The 21,267-nt window shown below is 42.8% G+C and overlaps 1 protein-coding gene across 2 annotated transcripts in view; it reads right to left on the reverse strand.

The window, feature by feature from the left end:
• Positions 1-21,267, reverse strand: part of LOC144682828 (PC3-like endoprotease variant B) — an 898,333-nt gene that overhangs the window by 661,504 nt on the left and 215,562 nt on the right. For both annotated transcript variants that reach the window (XM_078545597.1, XM_078545598.1), the window contains exon 3: positions 1,538-1,651. In XM_078545597.1, coding sequence (XP_078401723.1) covers positions 1,538-1,651 — 114 coding nt within the window. The remainder of the gene's footprint in view (positions 1-1,537; positions 1,652-21,267) is intronic.

Below are 21,267 nucleotides of genomic sequence, written 5' to 3' on the forward strand. Positions count from 1 at the left end.
TTGTTAATGACAATAATAATAGATTTATAAACCAATATAATTAAAACTGCTTGCACAATCAGGAAAGCTCATTCAGTATTCGAAAGGAAAAATCAGGTACAGTGATTTTCTTCTGCGGTTTTAGCAGCAAGTAGATTGATAAAGATTAACTACGCCAGTTTATCTTGGTAATTTTGGAAATATTTAGTCAGTGACAAGTTCCATAAGGCTTGCAGCAAAATATTTCTGGCACAAAAAGATTTTACGCTCATCTGTTGCATTGAATTTATCGCACAAAATGCTCGTCTCTCCAAATTGGCTACCTGGCTACTCTGTGCAATATCTGTCAATCTGTTTGACTTTGCCATTCTGTGACCAAACAGCACAGGCATTTTTTTCAGCAGAACCAATAGAAATGATGGCAGAGGATATTATTAGTACAGTTACCAATAATACTTAGTGCCTGTTAATCTAAATGAAAACACTTCATCTATTATAATACTTCCAGAGGTGTTGATCACATAAGAAGAAATGCGTTAGAAATATGAAATTGAGTAACTAGTTCTCCACTGTCAATTGTTTTAAAAGATTTCTATATGCAGCTTATACTAAAGAGATCAGAATTAAATGGGAATAGTTCCCCTTGGATATCCTGGGAACCTTTTAAAACTTGGCTTGGCACCAGACTGCAGTAATACTGCAATGAGTGTGAAGGGCAAATGATGTGTGACCTCATACTTATACACCTATATTACAGTTCAGAGTTTGTGCTGATTCAAAGCTAAAAGTGCTGTGCAACAGCTTGTTTATTATTATAGACTATGAGATTAATGTTTTAAAAAAAGCTTGAACAGAAAGTGCTGAATACACTCAGCAGGTCATACAGCATCTGTGCAGAGAGGAAGGTAGGGTTAACATTTCAGGTCATTGACCTTTCATCAGAACCCTACAGTCTTTTGGTTTTTAATTTTAAAACACAACCAATTTTTAAAAATTATGTGCCAGTTAGTTATTAATCCACAGATCACAGGTTTATTTAAAGTGAATATTATACAAATACTTTTCACCTGCGTGCGCTGAATTGTTTGTACGCCATCACAATATCATTTTCAGGATTTAGTACAATCCGCAAAGGCTTTAAACGTTAAAGGTTAACATCCACACAAGAACCAAAAAACAAAAACAAATTACTTATAAAACAGAAACAAATGACTACTCGGTATCTGTGTAAATTAACCAGATTTTTAATTCTTTATATATTTAAAAATATGTATTAGAAGGAAAATAAAATGAATTGTTTAATATAATTGTAACCTGAGTAAATATTATCATGGGTGTGACACGTTCTGGTTTGATACATGGAAAAATATATTAATTAGGTTGTAATCATGTAATCTGCCATTTGTGCGAAAAAAAATCTCAAAACTTTAGTTTAATGTCAATTTAACACACCAAGACTTTGTTGTGCATCAGACAGGGTTGCTTTGAACATGTGAACTCAGCCGTTAGCAGAGGTGCCCATCTCACTTTTCATCATTCACCAACACATGAAACCCACCTGGGGATCCTGGGAAAGCCATTTCAGCAGTTGCTCTGTGCTTCGTTTTCTGATTCTTTTCCTGAATTGTTTACTTGGAGACTTCAAGATGTGGAACCCTTTTAGATTTCCAACCTGCATCGTCACAAAGTAAGAGGAGATTATGGAATGGTATCGATTATTACAAGTGTTATTACAACATAATTAATACTAATATAATCAAACTCTGCCAAACATTTAAGGCACTCCGCTGAGGATGCCTCAGACCATGCTGTCAACATTACTATAAGTGAAACTTTTGCTTTGTCGAAGTCCACTGGGGTCCATCATGTGGTGACAGTTCCAACACAATTCACTGGTAGTGGGATTTGGTTGGGGGGTGGGCAGTATTGGGAAGGATCAGGAACTTTCCTTATGAAATACCAAGGGAGCGTGGGGGGTGTGGGGTGGTCTGGTCTGATGAGCATCAGCATCAGTTAATGTATTGTATCGAGTTTACTCAATTCTTTTTCAACACATTAGAGTAGAAATTGGTATGTGTAAAGTGGATGCAAAGTGGACAAATTTAGCTGCGGAATGGCATGTGCCCAACCTGCACAGGCATCAGTCCCACTTCCAAATTTGTGGAACCCATTTTTAGGCATAAAACAGCCATGAGCTCCCCTTGAACAGGTAAATTAAGGGCCTAACACCTATTAATGGGCCCCTTTCACAAACTGGCCACCTGAACAGAGCAGCTATTGGGGCTGCCCCATGCTGGATTCTTCAGCAACACCAGCAGCCAATCAAAGGCAAATCGTTGAATTGGATTTTCCAAAACACATTTCTATGGAAATGGGAGGAGGTCTTGTGGCACAGTGGGTAGTGTCCCAGCCTCTGAGCCAGGAGCTCTGGGTTCAAGCCCCACCCAGGACTTAATGACAAGGAAGATGTTTTCACAGTCCCATCCTCATACCAGTCCTGTAGCTTCCTCTAATCCTCCTCCTGTGATTTAAAAGAGGGCCAATGACCAATTGGTTTCTCTTGGTCATCCATCCACAGGCAGCTCAGCTTGAAAATGCAGATGAGGCCCAAAGACCAATTTCTAGTGCTCCTTGGGCTTCTAGCTTCGGACATGTATTCACCTCTGCAGAGCCAAGTCTGGATGTCAAAACAGGACTAGACTAATTTCTAGTGCTTCATTTTTTAATAGTGCTGTCAGATCACATCGATTATTGTGATACTGCAGCTGTGATAACCTATTTTAATATTGTTGTAACCATGAGCAACATTAACATTTCATTATAGCAAAAAAAGACTCGAGCATGGCAGATTTAATTAAGAAAATTGTTTTCTATTTGTACCATGTAACATTTAATTGTAGGGCATACATTTGAGTGCAGGATAGCAACATCTGAGGTTAATGTCAAATCACAATCCTTTCATTTTTAAAGACAAGACTCCCTATTCATTTCAAAGTTAATTTACTATTTCAACTACAATGGTATAATTTTAGGAAATTCAAAGAAAATATGTCCTTCAATAAACTGACACTTAATCATACTTAAAAAAACGTTTTCTTAATGATGCTGATGTCATCACAATACTAAATGGTACAAGCTTCTTAAATAATTCATTGATATTAACAACTTGGCATTGAAAGGCTATCCTTACTTACAAACCAACATATTATTTAAATGTAGGTATGTTACCGTCTAATGATGAGGTGTAGTTGATTTGGATAGAAAATATGGTTCCCAGAGTAATGGCAACTGCATCATTAACTTTTTAAAAGGCTCCTATAACCCTTCTTTCATTAATGACTTGCTTAACAGTTTAAGTCTACTTTTAATTATCACAGCCTGTCTTTTAAAGATCAAATTTCTGAATCTAAATTTTACTGAGTTCTTTTTATGGTCTCAATTGTCACTGTAAATGTCATCACTTTATACCTTCACTGAAGCAGTGACAGGCCCACTCTTATCCCTGGCTTTATCTCCTTTTCCATCCTTTATTGTACTACAAAGATCCCTTTTTCATAGTTTACAGCTGTATCCGCTTTCCACACGTGGCAAATGATTGCCTCCATAGAGGTATTTTCTGTTTCAATCTTGCATTTTCCCAAGGGAGAACAAAAGGGACAAGCTTTCTGGAGTTGGTTTCACTGAGAAAATTGTTCAGAATTGCCTCATTCCTCAGCAGATTAACGAATGCATACAATCCCAGCCTAAGTGCTATTGTACAGCACAATTTGGCCATTATACTTTGTCCTTTCCATTTAGAAATCCTCCTTACCAATTAAAGTAATACAGCCTACCAATACCTGCTCCCAATTAAATCTGAGCTGTATTACCTGCCTTGATGCAGCTGGTCACAGATTCCGACCACTTACTTGTATTCATTAGCCCTATTCATCATCAAGGGCTAATGGCAGGAATTCAAGCTTCTGGCTTTATTTCAGGACTCACCAAAATTATTAGCTTTCAGTTTATGGCCCCAATAAGCACTGCATTAAATAGACAGAACTGATTCAAGCTGAGGCATCTCACACTATTTATAACTTCTCTCATCTCCCTGTCTACATTAAAACATCGGAATACTGCAATCATTGCTATTTTAATCAAAGAATGTGCATAAAATGGGACCTTAGAATTTTGTCCATGCTACTCTTAGCCTCCTGACCCCTTTCTTACAAGGGAAGATCAAATTGAGATCAAGAGCATAGATGGTCATTGATCAGTCTGTTGTTAAATGGTATATACAATCAGACTGCAATATTCTGCACTATAGTTTTACAATTTCTTATCGATTCTTTGGAACAAAAGAAAGAAAAATAATCATAATCTTGTAAGTATTGATTTTTTTTAAAGGGTGCCCTATAAGATCCCTACTTACAATCTCTCCTACCTGATAGAAGAAATCATAGTTTTAATCTTCTTCCTGAAGCTCCAAAGTGATTTGATATTTAGCTCTGAGATAGGCAAAGGGCCCCTCATCTGCATCAGTGGCAGATCTATCAGTGAGTACTCCACAGGTTAACGAGAACCGTTATCCTTTTCAGTGCTGAATACCCGATCAGGAGGTGTCAGCGTTTTAAAAATTCAGTGCCAGCTGTGTACTGCTTTGTACTTTGCCGGTACTGAGTTTTAAAATCGCTGATTCCTCTTGATCAACCTCCAGGACTGAAAAGAATGCTAATTGCAATGAGTTATGTGGAGATACACATTGATAGACCCACACCAGTGTAAAAAAAGCACTACAGGCCAGATGTTACTAAATCCAAGGAAAGCATAATTTGACGCTGTGTTTTTTTTAAACACTGTGCAAAGGCTTTTTCCCCTGAATTTCCTCTTACCATTTAGAAACCTAAATTTATCATGATCTAAGTATTTATTCCAACCTACACTAATGATTCGTTACAAGGATCTTAAGTAAGTAGATCTTAGGAAAAACTAATAAGATATCTTTTAATAACTATGCTTAATCCGTCCCCCTTTCTGCAACTATAGGACTTCTGAAAATGTTTGCTGCCTCTAAAATGGCAAGCCAGTTAACAATACATTAATTTACTCACGGACGCTACAACACAAAAATTATATATGATATTTATGATATTTATAGTTGTATAATTTCATTTTCATATTTCTCTTATTTGGGCAATGTACAGTTCCTTTCTGAAAGGTATTCCAGTTCTCAACCTTGTCCCAAAGTAAGTCATGCGTTTTGAGTGAGTATTTTATCTGATTGGAAGAGAGGAAGATGGTAATATTCCTTGTCCTCCTTTTCTCTAGTTGCCATGTGAATGTTCCAGGTCGTGACTTGGCAAGCTACAATGAAGGAAGGAGCAAACAGCAAACAGCAGAAGGTGTATCGCAAATCTGAGACACTACAAGACTGGTGACATGTTCACTCCATCTGGCAAAATGCTTGCTCAGTTCTGCCTATTTAGATTTTCCATTTCCATGGATCATCATGGCTCTAGACTATCAAAATGTAGCTAAACTGCACTCTTCTCTTGGACATCCAGAGACTGGGAGAAAGAAGGAAAATATCATTGCTTTTCAAGGTTGCTGAGGTCACTTTCTCCTTCTTGAAGTCTTCTGTTCATTTCTCTGTGGAGTTTGAAAGGAGACGAGGTCAGAAACTATGCCCTACCAGCTGAACCAATTTACAGACTTTCTCCTGAGGCTCCTTTGACCTGCTCGACCTGACTGAGGTGACCTTATGTACCTTGGTACTGAGGCAATGCTGAGAAGGTCCAGCTTATTAAAAGTCAAGCCGGTTATAAATTCTGACTCAAACTCTTGTGAAATTAAAAATAATCTCTGAGCAATAAAATTATTGTACACTAACAGTAACATTGCTCAACCTCTCCCTGAAATTTACTGGTGCTTGCTATTCATGACAACATTAAGGTTTACTGTGTAAATTAATTTTTTTCCAAATTTATCAAAACAGTCTAATTTATTGACATATATCTGACGTTTTGTACATTATAATACAATTTAAAATCTCTAAAAGTTGGCTAAGTTAAAGGCCATACTTGCTTTAAATATTTTACAAATCTTTGGCTACAGCTGACTACTAAATAGACATCATGAGTTTCAAATATACAAATAAATTCTGACAATTATTTATTAGACTTAACTTCTTTGCCATATGGTAGGGAAAACAATTGAATCGGTTTACTCTCATCTGTAATGAATTACCACAGGATACCAGGTCCACTTGCAGTTGTCTCTATTTCATATTTCATGGTGTCTCATTTTTCTATCAGCGCGAATTTTTAAATTATCCTCAAAGCTTTTCGACCCCCACTTTTTAAAAAAAATATCTTATCTGATAATGCCCTTCTAGATCTTTCTTCTCTCATGGAGATTGAAGTGTTCTGGATAGTCTAAAGCAGCTTCCCTGATGCAAAATACCTCAAAAACAAGCTCCACCTCAGTATTCTTCAAATGTTTCACTGCCTGTCACATGCTGGTTTTTCAGTCTGTTATTTTGCTGAAGCACTTATAATAACTCTGTGAGTAATTCCCATACTTGGATTAACTCTTGGATTAGAATCATGGAATGGTTACAGCAGAGAAGGAGACCATTCAGCTAGCTGTGTTCATACTGGTTCTCTGCATGAGCAACTGAGCTAGTTCCACTCCCTCACCCTTTCCCCATGGCCCTGCATATTTTATCTCCTCCACCACACTCTCAGGCAGTGCATTCCAGATCCTAGTGACTTGCTGTGCAAAAGGATTTTCCTCTTTACGCCATTAGTTCTTTTGCCATTCACCTTGAATCAGTGGCTTCTGATTCTCAACCCTTCCTCCAGTGGGAAGTTTTTCTCCTTCTACTCTGTCTCAATTTCTCACGATTTTAAACACTTCTTTCAAATCTCCTCTCAACCGTCTCTTTTCTAAAGGGAACAACCCCCCCTTCTCCAATCTATCCACATGACTGAAGTCCCTCATCCCTGGAACCATTCTTATTAATCTTTTCTGTACCCTCTTTGAAGCCTACACATCCTCCCTGAAGTGTGATGTCCAGAATTGGGACACACTACCCCAATTGATTAATGTGTGCATTCGCTGTTATTTCTTTCCAAAATTCAAATGGTTCAATTACACTGACCCAAATCTTGCTGGAAAAATAATGGTGAGACTGCAGCACATGCTTTTATTAATGCGCAAATTGGCCACAAGTTCAGGTGAAGAAAAAGAGATACACGGTTGTGAATTCACATAACTTGCTCAATTTACACTACTCCACTGATGACCTCACACAAAAACATCATGCCCTCAACCTCCCAATTATCTTTATGAACATGATGCATTTGCATAGTAAACTCGAATTAACTTACTGCACAAAGTTAAAGCTGGTACTTAACAGCGTAAGTGCCCTTTTAATGACAAGATCATGTTTTTAATTCACTCATGGGATATGGGCGTCACTGGCTAGGCCAGCATTTGTTCCCCATACCTAATTGAGAACGTGGTGGTGAGCTGCCTTCTTGAACCATTGCAGTCCATGTGATGTAGGTACACCCACAGTGCTGTTAGGAAGGGAATTCCAGGATTTTAACCCAGTGACAGTGAAACTACGGGCGGTATTGTCAGGATGGTGTGTGGCTTGGAGGGGAGCTTTCAGGTGATGGTGTTCCCATGCATCCGCTGCCCTTGTCCTTCTAGGTGGTCGAGGTCACAGATTTGGGAGGTGCTGTCGAAAGAGCCTTGGTGAATTGCTGCAGTGCATCTTGTAGCTAGTATATACTGCTGCCATTCTGTGTCAGTGGTGGAGGGACTATTGTTGAAGATGGTGGATGAGGTGCCAATCAAACGGTCTGCTTTGTCCTGGATGGTGTTGAGCTTCTTGAGTGTTATTGGAGCTGCACTCATCCAGGCAAGTGGAGAGTATTCCATCACACTCCTGACTTGTGCTTTGTAGATGGTGGACAGGCTTTGGGGAGTCAGGAGGTGAGTTACTCTCCACAGAATTCTCAGCCTCTAACCTGCTCTTGTAATAACCGTATTTATGCAATTATAATGCAATGCAATATTAATGCAATGCCAATCAATTTCTCTGGCTCAGAAGGGGAACTATTTGAACTGACTCTCCTTCCTTTATGGAGTCATTTCTCACAGATTTTATGAAAAAAAACTTTTAAATGTTTCTTTTGTTTTCATTTCTGTCTCTCTTTCAATCTAATCTTTCTTTCTCTATCTGTACCTGATTTGACTCTAGTTCACCCTCTTTCTCCATTGTTCCTGTTTCCTTCTTAATCCTCAATTCTCATTAGTTAAGGAAATAGACAATTGATCCTTCCATTCACCAAGACCTAGGCACATTTCCCTTACTGCATCATCAACTTGCACCCACAGAGCAATGAGATTTCGAGCTGAAGGGTGCAGGAAAAAGTCTAACTAACAGCACATGCTGCAAGATGCTGAGCACAATATGGCTCAATAATTCAGGATAGTAAGAATAAGTTTGCACGTTAATAATACTGCTGTCATGATGTCACGTTGCACCAAGCTTAGTTTTAAGCTCTGTTTACAGTCCAATTTGGCAGTGGCTTGTTTACAGTAACTGACTAGAACCCTGACCCTTCTGTCCAAGAAAGAGCTTTGCTAATTTGCAGTTGAAGATAAATTAAAGGCAAGTAAGTTTAAAGAGTACTAAGGAAATTACAGAGAACTTTTGGGCACTTTGGAAGCCCAGTTTAATATGAGTCTGGAATTACATTCCATATTGTAACAAATCCAAGGGCTTCTCATATCATTGGTCCTTATATTAGCTGTGGGCCAGTTTTGGGCAGAAGTGTTCTTATTTGAGTTTACAACTCACTTACTTCAGCCAAAAAATTGGGATGGTTTAATTCTTAGGCCTGATAATTTCACCAATGGGTTTTCCATTGTGCAAGAGATAAGGTGGTAGAGGAGTGCAATCAAATCCAAAAATGGCATTTAATTTAGATAAAAGCATGCATGTTGATAGGGTCAACACAGATTACACAGACCATTTGCAAAGAACAAGACTGAAAGAAGTCGAGAGAACAACGGATTCTAGTCTTATTGTGTCACTGAGGTTCATGACCAGTGTAGAGAAGCTGTAGCTACAACTAACAAGATATTGGGCTGTGTCAAAAGAACCATACAGTATAAATCAAATGACTCTATCTGGTTACTGGTCAGACCACAAATAGAGTACAGCATCCAGTTTTTCTTCCCCCACCTGGGATGATACAATGGCCTTGGAAAAGGTCCCGAGAAAAATATGTAGGGGCAGAATTTTGAGGTTGGCGGGCAGGCGCAGTTGGCGGGCCCGGGAGCGGCTGGGGAGTGGGCCGCCGCCCGCGATCGGCCCCCAACCATGATTTCACACTGGCAGGCCAATTAATGGTCAGCAAGCGGCGAGCAGGGGCCTGTCGGCTGCTGAGTCCAATGACAACCCACCAGTGGCCCGTTTAAAACCAGCTGAATCAGACCCTGGAAGGCTGCCGGCAATGAGGACAACTCCGATGTTGTCAGTAGGCAAGTGTAAATTATGGAGAGTAATGCGGCTGCAAACGCCAGGTGGGAGGGCAGGTCGGGTGAGCACTCAGCCCCCCAGTTTTCTGATGAGTGCCTTGCGGTCCTCCTGGAGGAGGTGGCTGCCAGGAGGGACACCCATTGTACCCAGGGATGGAAGGAGGAGGCCACCGCGCCTAACAAAAGGAGCTTGGGAGGAGGTGGCAGTGCTGGTCAGCAGCCATGATGTGGTGCAGCACACCTGGGTCCAGTGCCACAAAAGGTTTAATGACCTGCTGCGCTCAGGAAAGGTGAGTACCGTGTTGGCATGGATCAGTGTGGTGAAGTGTTAAGGGCTGGCCGTACCCCCTGTGGAACTCAGGGATGTTAGAGTCTGAGCACCGACTGTCAATGACGCCGGAGCTGGCCAAGGGGGTGAGCCCTGGCTGCTTGCACTGAGTGCCTTGTGGCTTGAGGGTCACGACTCGGGTGTGCCCTGCAACGTTTTCCTTAGGTGGGGTTGGCCAGGCTGCGATGGTGCTGCAGGTAGTGAGGGGACTAATTTATGCTACTCCATCCATCCAGGAGAAGTCAGCCCATAACAACATTGAAAGGTCCCGGACCAGGGGAGGCCCAGCTAACCTCCTAATCCTTTCCAGATATGAGCAGGACGCCCTGGACCTGGAGAGGCGTCACACACCTCGGTCAGCCCGGCCGCAGAGAGGTTGGGGTGTCAGAAAAAGGTAAGAGTGCAGTGCACAGGGGTGAGTGTTTCAGATGCTGCAAACATTCTTGGGTAGTCTCATCATTGATGGGAGCCTTGAAACTGCATTCCTCATTGATCATTGAAAGAGGATGGCACCATGATGCAGATCTCCATTTTCTCACCAGGGTGCCTGGCATGCACAGTGACAGTGTGATGACTTAAACTAATGACATGTTATTGTTCTCCCTTAGATTTGCCACCACACACCCAATCGCAGGACCCCGAAGACCCACCCCTGACGCCAGAGGACCACCAGGCTCCAGAAGCACCTGCGTCACACCCGGTCTCTGGACCAGGCACCAGTGCGAATACCAGGTGGGCATTAGATCTTCGGCTAGAATGTCGGTACACAGCGGTGAGGGCGCTTCATACTCGCTTGAGGTGCAAGTGGAGGCAGAGAGCGCCAAGGGCATCCAGTCAGAAGACAGCTGGGGACCAGAATGATGCTCAGTTGAAGCAGATGACGAGCCTCTGGAGTCACCCATTAGGCAGCCAGTAAGATGTCAGGGAGGATTTGGCGGAGATCCTCGAGGACATGTGTGCCATGGTCTCTGTTATGGAGGAGTTCATGCGGAGCATGAACGCTGCGGTGACCCTCATGGCCGAGTGCACTGTCTCCTCCATCGAGAGAGTGACGACTCTCATGGAAAGGCAGCTCCCGGGACAGAATCAAGCGTTCCTGGGGTTGCATTCGGACCTGCAAGCCCTCACACAGACAATGACCTCAGGTGGTCAGTGTCCCTGTGTGAGATGGATGAGGCACCCAATATCCCAGCTAGGTGCCCGACCATCAATGGTGAGCAGGGAGGTCCAGAGCGACTTCACATTGGCGCATGGCTGCTTGTCTCTGCGGGCTCCTCTCAGGGCACTCTGAATGATGGCAGCAGCTCCTCCGCTCCTCCGCCAGTGACCGTGGCATCTGATGAGGCTGTGGTGTCTGGGGAGATGCCAGCCGTGGTACTGGCCGCTCCCTCCCAGGTGGGGTCAGCACAGGCTCCACTGGCCAGAGGATGATCATCAAGATCATCAAGGCCAACAAGGCAGCAGAGTCAGCAGCTGTCTCCAATGCTGGTACCAGCAAGAGGGGAGGGCACCAAGACATAGCACTCGCACACATAAGTTTAAGGCACCATGAGCACAAGAGGGATTGGTCACGGGTGATCTTCTGCTGTGCAATGTTTTGTTTATTTTAACTGGTCTGGGGTTGAAGACCAGAGAATGCTCTGTTAATTTGTTATGAGTGTCAACATGAGCTAAATTTTCTTTTGTTGTTGTAATGGCCTCAGTATGCTTCGCCATTTTTATTTAATGTGGTGCAGGGTATGCCACTATGTAAATCTGGACGTGGGTGGCTTGAAACTTTATTGCACAGGCACTGAGTGAACTTTGGGTGCAAATTTCAGACATCCAGGATGGAGGCGGCAGCCCTGGCATGAGGTGGAAGCTGATCCTTGGTAGCCTAGCTGAAGGAGCGTTGGATCAAGACATCCCTGCCTTCCTGGTTACCGAGGTCTGCCTCCATGCCCTCAGCATTCTCCTCACCGTGCTCCTCTTCTGACTCACTACTGGATTCATCATCTGTGATCTGTGCAATTGTGTTAAGATCCTCTTCCTCCAGTGGGTCCCCCCTTGCCAGTGCCAGAATGTGGAGAGCGCAGCATGCACCCACTATCAGTGACACCCGCTCTGGGGGGTATTGTAGTGCACCCCCTGAATGGTCCAGGCATCGAAAGCGAATCTTGAGAAGACCTATGGTCCTCTCTATCACCACCCTTGTGGAGCCATGACTCATATTGTAACACTGCTCTGCAGGCGTCATGAGCCACCTCTTCAACGGATAGCCTTCGTCACCCAGCATCCATCCATCCAGCCGGGCTGGAGCACTGAGGAGCCTTGGCACCTGGGAGTGTCTCAGGATGTAAGCGTCATGGGAGCTGCCGGGGCACAGACTTGTAGAATCAGCATCCTGTGATCACACACTATCTACAGGTTCATGGAGAGGAAGCCCTTCCTGTTGACGAAGCACCCAGCTGATCCACTAGTGCCTTGATGGCCACATGTGCGCAGTCGAATGCACCCTTGTCGCGGGGGAACCCAGAAATCGCTGCAAAACCTCTGGCTGGCCTCGTCGGCATGGTAAAGAATAAAGGTCAGTACTTGCCTGAACAGAGCCTCTGTCACCAGCTTGACGAAACTCTGAACAGCTGATTGGGAGACTCCACATAGATCCCCCTCTGACCCCTGGAACAAGCCAGAGGCATAGAAGTTGAGGGTCACTGTAACCTTCCGAGCCACTGGCATGGGGTGTCCACCCATATAGACGGAGCTGATCTCAGGTCGAATTATATGACAAATGGAGGTCACTGTCTCCCTTGAGAGGCGGAGCCTCCTTTGGCATTGCACCTCAGACATATTGAGGTAGCTGCTTTGCCACCTGTAAACCCTGGCAGCAGGATAGTGGTGCCTTCTGTGGCCTCTAACGCCTCGGACTACCTGCTGGCCCTGCGCCCCTTGTGCCTGCATCTCTCCCCCCACAGGTCCCTCCCCGGGAGGCTCCATTGTGACACCTGGCCTCCTCTCCCTCCTGCCCCTCTCTTCCTCCTCAGAGGTGGTGTCCAGCAGAGACCACAATCCCCATCACCAGGGTAAGGGAAGGCTGCCTGATACCTAGAAGGGTCCACACGGTCTGAATCCTCCTTTGGAAACACCAACGAGTCCTGAAATGCAGCCTGGAAATGCTAACAATGAAGCCCTGAACAGTGATGAAGCTGTCAAGTGCCAATAAGTCATCAGCAGCAAACTATGCACCAAACTCCCCATTACTGACACTGGCAATGCTGCTCACCCCTTTTATCCCGCTTGTGGACGAGGTTTTTGAAATTGTCAGCTGGCCGCCTGCCTGTTTTGCCCGTGAGACAAGCGCGAAATTGCACGGGCAATGAAAAATCGACGTCAATTGCCTTTTTAATGGCCTTAAGTGGCCTCTTCAATAATGGCGGATGCGACTCCAGCAACTGCACGCGCCCACCGACCGAAATATCGCGTGAGTGAGCGATAATGTCGGGACACTTGTCCGACATCATCACGCACTATTTTACGCCTGATCAGGTCAGGCACGCGCTAGCCCGCGGGATGTAAAATTCTTCCCCTAGTTTAATTAACCTCAGTTACTCCGATACGCTCAATGAGTTTCATCTACTTACTTTACAGCACACCAGAGGTGACCTGCTAGAGATCTATAAAATAATTAACAAGCTGGGTAAAGTCCCTATTACTTGATTATTCTAGTTTAACAGATCGGGGATGACCAGAGGAGACTAGTTGAACATATTTAAGAATTAGAACAGACCAGATGTTAGGCTGTTTTTCTTTTCCCAGAGAGTAGTGAGCATCTGGAATATATTGTTAGCTGGTGTGGTGGATGCCGACTCTATGTTTTCAAGAGGGAGCTGGAGCAGCGTATAGAAAGCAAATGTCTTCATAGGCCACACTCAGTCCATGTGATCACCTAGACTGCCTGCGAACAGTGGAGAGGAATTTTAGAGTATTTTTGCCTTATTCATCCTAGAGTTTCACTGTTTTTTTTGCCTCTCAAGAGATTGCATTGCTGCAGGGGTAGGTGTGAGGCGGGTGGGGAGGTCAACAGAGGAAAGAAATGTTTAGCCATGATGGTCTGGGAAAGATTTGATGGGCCAGCTGTTCTTTTCTGGCCCATCAATTTTGTATGTTCACAATTGATGGACCTGACCTCAAACATGTCCATTTCCAGGAATGAAGTTCTGGTGGGTCATTTAGAGATTTATTTAAAGAATGAACCTCTGTAAGAAGTCACTGGCTGCAATCATCTTAAGAGCAGCCTTCTGAGAATTAAGCACAAAATCTAGGTTGACACTCCAGTGCAGGACTGAGGGAATGTTGCACTGTCAAAGGTGTTGTCTTTCTGATGAGTTGTTAAACTGTGGCCCCGTCTGTCCTTTCAGGTGGACCTGCATAAATTAGCTGCCATGTTTACATTTACATTATGACAGTTACTGCACTTCAAAAAGTACTTAATTGGCTGTAAAGTGCTCTGGGAGATTCCAGGGTGTTGAAGGGTACTATATAAATTCAAGTCATTCTTTCATTCCACTAGCTCTCCTGAAGCTACTGGAGGAGCAACTTATAGGGATAGTAAAGCGTGGATACCTTCTGTTAAAGTAAGTGTTAAAGGCTGAGAACTTGGGTGTCAAGTCTCTTTAGTTCAGTCTTCTGTTTGTAAATAAATTCATCGCTTTTTCACATTTGGGCTGAGAAACGAACTGCTCCCTTGCCTCTCTGGCTGCCAGATATTGTCTGCCCCTCCTTCTTCCAGTTCTCCCTCATCTTCATCCAATTCTTCCTTGTCTGATGATGTTTCATACTGCTCCTGTGCCTTTTCCACCACTCATTGCATAACCGTGATGTGCTGAGTGCAGCACACCACAAAGATATGGCCACTTTGGGGCATATTGCAGTTTGCTCCCAGAGTACCATGGACGAGTATCGCAGGATGAACGCATTATGGCAGTTGCCAGTGAAACTGTTACAGATTTGCATACATCAGCTGGAGATTGATGAAATAATAACCCTTCCTGTTGAGGAAAGTTCCTGGCTTGTCCTCTGGTGCTGTGCTAGTTACATGCATGTAGTCATTAATCTCCTGTACACGAGGAAAGATAGCCATGGTTGCAAATCACAGAGCTCTGTCAGTCTGGCTGTTGGTGTCCCATTGAGTGAGTAATGTATTGATTGGATCTGATTAAGAAGGTATTGGTAAACTGCTTAATGCAGTTGTGCACTGCAGGCTGGGGCATGGTGATATCTCATGCAGCAGACTAGAAAGGGCCTAAGGGGGAACAAACTTCAGGATGGTGGTGACTTTAAAAAAATGGTACCATCACTTTCCTGTCTGGACTTACTTTCTTATTATTATTTCTGCCTCTCCCCTTGTATGTTGTTTCCCTCTTCAACCTTGGCAAAAACTGTTAAAAACCCTTCTAAGCCTCTTCAAAGACTTTCAGAATATTTTTCACTCTATTCTGCCTCCACACTTTAATTATTCACTTCTTTTTTCAATTTAACTGTATGCAATATTATGCTCCCAACAAAGTGTGCTGCCAGTTGAAGCCTTTGAAAACTGGGGGCTGGATTTTTGCAGAGTTGGCCTTACTACAGAGGTCTTTAAAGGACCCAATTCTAGGATTCCCAACCCAATTCCTGGCAGCGGCAATTTTTGCCTACATCCTTCATTCCCAACCTGGCCGGTTCCATTGTGGACATATATTTCTCACATCCCCTCTAATTTTCATGGAGTCAGGCCAGCTTCCTGAGAACATGTGGTTGACGGCCTCTCTGAGGCACTGTGAACAATAGTCTGGATTCAGTAACCTTTTGAAAGGAATGCTTAAAATGTCTACCCATGCCTGCGACATGCCCCCCTACATCCTCCATGGCCACTCACCCAATATGCACCACAGAAATAATGAGCTATATAATAACAATGGCAAGTCTTGAAATTCACTTTCAAAACACCCATTCCAAAATCTGCTTTGAAAGAACTGCTGCTCTTATAACCCTATAAAAGACAGAGCCATTATAGTATCAATAACAGAAACTTTAACTTACATCACACCTCTTATGGTGTGAAGGGGCATGGAGAATGGGGGATGATGAGAGGGTGTGAGGCTTGAGCGCTAAGGGCCTAACAGCTTTTAATGCAACTGGGACAAACTCTCAGAGAACCAGGGTGGGCCTTCTAACCAGCCAACCTTGGAACTTGTCCACCTCCAAGGCTGCATCTGTACAGCTTCTGGTGTCGGTGGGCCCAACTAGATGTGAAAATAGTGCATGCGGGAGACATGTAGCTGAAGATGGGTCTGCCAAGTCGGGAAATATCCCAGCTTGAGCTTCCCACCTCAATGACAAAAATCTGGCCCTAGGTGTATATTTCCATTTGAATCCATCTAAAGCCTATCACTAACTCTTGTGCCCAAATTAAAGTCATATCGGAAAAAGACTCATCTATAATGTTACTGAATGAACAGAATCTAGCTTATTGGATGGAGCTTTCAACATCTGCAAGGGCATAAAATGGATAGCAGCGAATCAACTGCCATTTTAACACTCCACCCACTGTATCCTTTGATCTGACTTTAATCATGGCCATCTACTACTAGCAGCTTTACATCCCCAAGGTTAAAGTTCATGCTTTGGATTTTCCTTCTCTTTCTGTATTGTTAGAAATATGAAATAATACTGTTGCACAAGCCTGCGTGCATACAGTACTTGTTGCGATGTTCGAATGCCTTTTATCTGAGGACAACTGAATGTCTTTGTGGCACAATACCCTGCAACTGTATCACATTATGGTAGGATGTGGTTTTGCGCCTGAAATCCCCCACATGTTGAGTTCCCAATCTGTGCCAACACGAAGAGACATTGAATGGAAGCCAGGTGCTTCTCCACAGGGATGAGAGAGATTTGGAGGAAGAACAATTCTCTCTAAACAGCAATTTGCTCCTATGTACCATTTTGTTTTTGAAAACGACATTAGAGGCAAGCAGCAAAATCATTATGACTACAATTTGTCTACAGCTACGTGACCTCAAATTGCTTAAATCTTATTACTGGGGTAATTAAACAATGTCTAACAAGACTTTGTTTCATTTTGATAAAATGCAATTGTACGTTGTTCATGGATTGCCTATTTTTCCCATTGCAGTCAAAGCACTAGAAACTTTATACTATAAAGTTAGATAAGGTAGTTCGCTAAAAGTGGGCTAGCAGGATAACATTTCACCATAATAGAATTTAAGCTATAATTCTCCGTTCTATGTGCCCAATTACTGTTCAATTTATGAAGTCATGGATAATTCTACATGTATACTATCTGGCATTCCCTTCATAGAACAGTTCATTAGGCCTGTTGGCCATGTTTTGTTAATAGCATACTTGAAATAGGCTTTTATGAAATTTTGCAATATGAAAAAATATCTACATATGTCCAAGACATTACACATAAAGAAAGTTTGGAATCTACTGGCCTTGAATTAGCCAACAAAAACCTTCAGCATGGTTAACATTTGGGGCAATACTGAATAAAAAAAAGTTAATTTGAGAATTTGTATAATTTATTATTTTGTTCTTGTCAGATTAAATCTAAAAGGGCAGTAGTCACAGATAAGATTCATTTAAAGTTGATCCGATTTTCAAGTATGATCAGTATTCAGTCTGAACATGTCATAAAAAATAAAATATCAATTGTGAATGCAGGATACAGGTAGTCCCCATATATGGTAAGTTCCTGATATCAGTGTGCTGTCTGAGGGAGGTGTTGAACAGAAGCTGAACATTTCTCCAGAGAGAGGCAAAATCATAAAGAGTAAACATGACCTGCTCTCACATATCCTCTTGTGGCTGCCCAAACAGCAGCATTGATAAAGGCCTGAAAACAAGGTATCCTTCAAAATGATCAGTGTTTGTAAAGAAATCTTCAAGGAAAGAAAAACAATAGCAACTGTGGAAGAAATGTTAAAATAAAAATAAGTATAAGTACAAAAGAGGTAGAACAGGTCAGGCAGTCAAAAACTATTCTTGATTAAAAAGCAATGGTCTTATTCTGTTGAGTTTATGACATTAATTTAGTTAAAACTATCAAACTACACTTTATAATGGGTATGAAGAGCAGAAATGTTTTCATGAACAATGCTGAATAGAAATGAGGTCAGACATCATCAGGGTGAAGAGTGTGCAACATTATACAATTTCTACAGAAAATAACTAACACTAAATAAGAGGATGAATGCAGTCTAATTTCCAAGAATCTAGGCACTTGATATAGTCATCTAGCTGAGCTTTCAGACTCTTTTTCTTCTTTTACACTAGTTTCATGTAAGCTCAGCTCAAAAGAATTCCTATCACAGTGACCATCTAAAGTATCATATTACATAGTGTCCCATACAACAGAATAGAAATTGAGTAACAGTCTACCACATTCATGTACAAGATAGAAGTCAGAAGTCGTTGATGTCCTTTTCAACAACCTTTTCAATATCTGTCTTTTTGCTCTCATGATATTTATATACTCTATAACTATCTCTTATTAAACAATAAGAACTAAACATAACTGAAGTTCATCAAAATATGGCAATATTGTGCACCTTTTAAACAGTATCACCGTGGTAATATATAGAATCAAATCCTTGTTTTTTTGCCAGAATCTGTTTCCTTAAATCTTGCTTCCCCCTGCTGGTTATCAATGTGGAATTGTTCCGAAAATTCTCCCAAAGCAGCACAGGCACACAAAAGGCAATTGTAGCCAAAGCATTGCCGTTACCAAGGAGTCTTTTGAGGAATTCCATTAAAGCAAAACTGAAATGGTCAATGGTGCAGTCACACTTTAGGTCATCAGTTTACGTTCTGTCACTCCATTTGTGACCTGTTCTGCAAGCTAGGTATATTGTGAAGGACGTGCAAAATTAAAAGTCACCCCAAGACACACTACATTCTCACTGAAGGAACAAATGACACTGTACCATCCTAAGATTTTTCAGCAAATTAAGTTTTCCCCTTCTTACAAACTTTATTTAGCACCATTTGCACAATCTGTTGCAGCAACATTGTAAAACTGCGAGCATTTCTCTTTTTGTAGTCTGCTGGTAGAATCTTGAGAGCAAGTTGTTAGAATTAATTGAAATTGAGTCCAGTCTGTATCCTTGAGGGGGAAAAAAAGCCTTTGCTATTACATCACAATGATGTATTCACATGTGTGTTTTGTCCTTAGGTTTGATTCAAATGGATTAGTTAAACTCTAGGACTGCATGTAAAAGATTAGAACTGTCTTCTTAGCAGCCAGCTAACCACATTGTCAGTAAGGTTTTTGTTTGGCTAAAATGTTCTATGGCCAGGATTTTATGCTCCCCCGCCAGCAGGTTTTTAGGTAGTGGAGGGGTGGGAGCGTGAAATTGAAGGGACGGGATTCTCTCCGGGTTTCCTCCCGCCCCAACCATACAGCGATTTTACATTAAGGCGGATAAGGCCTCAGACGGAAAGCCCACCCTTGCCCCAATTGAGGCCTCAATTTTTAGGTTGGCGGGAGGATTGACCTTGCGCAAGGAAAGGCCGAGAAAGGCCGGTCCTAGATCTCAGGCAGGAAGGTGGGGGGGGGATGGCGCCTCCATCAGAAGCTCCTTCCTGCCTGCAGGCGCACCCACGCTCCCCCCCACAACCCTTTAAGGTCCAATGGCTGCCGGACCTCCTCCCCCAGTGGCCTTTTCCCCCGCCGACCCGATCTCCCCCTTTGGCACCGCCCCCCCTCAACCAACCCCAAAAACTGGCCTTCCCTGCCACTCCAGGACCCTTTAAACGTACCTTGTCCTCTGGTCCCAGTACTTAGACTCAAGCATGTTGGTGTACTTCCTCTTCAGTCCACAGCAGCTCTCGTCACTGCAGGGACTGGAGGGCTATAGAACCATAGAAAAGTTATGGTGCAGAAGGAGGCCATTCAGCCCATCATGTCTGCGCAGACCAAAAATGAAGAATAAAAGAAGCTAGCTGCTCATTTTCAAACCCACTTTCCAGCACCAGGTTACATCACTTCAGGTGCTGATCCAGGTACCTTTTAAATGATTTGAGCGTTTCAGCCTCAACCACCAATTTAGGCAGTGAATTCCACCATCCTCTGGATGAAAAAGTTTTTTCCTCATGTTCCCTCTAATTGTTCTACCTATCATCTTAAATCTATGTCCCTGGTAACTGACCCTTCAGCTAGGGGAAACAAGTCTTTCCTTTCTACCCTAACTAGACCCCTCATAATTTTGTATATCTCAATTAGGTCATCCCTAAGCCTCCTCTGTTCTAAGGGAAACAACCCTAGCCTATCCAATCTCTCCTCATAGCTGCAATTTTCAAGCCCTGGCAACATTCTTGTAAACCTCCTCTGTATTCTCTCCAGGGCACATATGTCCTTCCTGTAATGTGGTGACCAGAATTGTACGCAAAATTCCAGCTGTGGCCTAACCAGCATTTTATACAGTTCCAGCATTACATCCCTGCTTTTGTATTCAATACCTCGCCCAATAAAGGAGAGCATTCCATTTGCTTTCTTTACCACCTTATCTACCTGTCCTATCACCTTCAGGGACCTGTGGACATGCACTCCAAGGTCTCTCACTTCCTCAACCCCTCTCAATATCCTCCCATTTATTGGGTATTCCCTTGCTTTGCTTGCCCTCTCCAAATGCATCATCTCACAATTCTCTGGATTGAATTCTAATTGCCACTTTTCAACCCACTTAACTAAACCATTGACATCGTTTTGGAGACAATGACTATTCTCTTCACTATCAACTACACGACCAACTTTTGTGTCATCTGCAAATGTCCCAATCATACCTCCCACATTTAAATCCAAATCATTAAGATATATGACAAGGGCCCCAACACTAAGCCCTGTGGATGTCACTGAAAACCACTTACCACTCTCAGAAACATCCATCAATCATTCCCCTTTGTTTCCTGTCACTGAGCCAATTCTGGATCCAACTCACCCTGTATCCCATGGGATCTCACTTCTCATGTGGGACTTGGTCAAATGTCTTACTAAAAGCTATGTAGACAACATCCACTGCACTACCCTCATAAAAGATCCTTGTTACTTCCTCAAAAAAATTCTATTAAGTTGGTAAGACAAGATCTTCCCCTACCAAAACCATGCTGGCTGTCCCCGATCAATCCATGTCTAAGTGACAGTTTATCCTGTCTCTCAGAATTGACTCCAATAATTTGCCCACCACCAAATTCAGATTGACCGGCCTATAATATTCTGGCCTAACCCTCGCACCCTTTTTAAATAATGGTGCAACGTTCGCAGACCTCCAATCCTCTGGTACCTCACCTGTATCTAGTGAGGATTGGAAAATGATCCTCAGAGCATCCTGGCTTCCTTTAACAACCTGGGATACAATCCATCTAAATTTAAAAAAAAATGT

Source organism: Cetorhinus maximus, chromosome 7 (genome assembly GCF_964194155.1).
Source record: "Cetorhinus maximus chromosome 7, sCetMax3.hap1.1, whole genome shotgun sequence".
Lineage (NCBI taxonomy): Eukaryota > Metazoa > Chordata > Chondrichthyes > Lamniformes > Cetorhinidae > Cetorhinus > Cetorhinus maximus.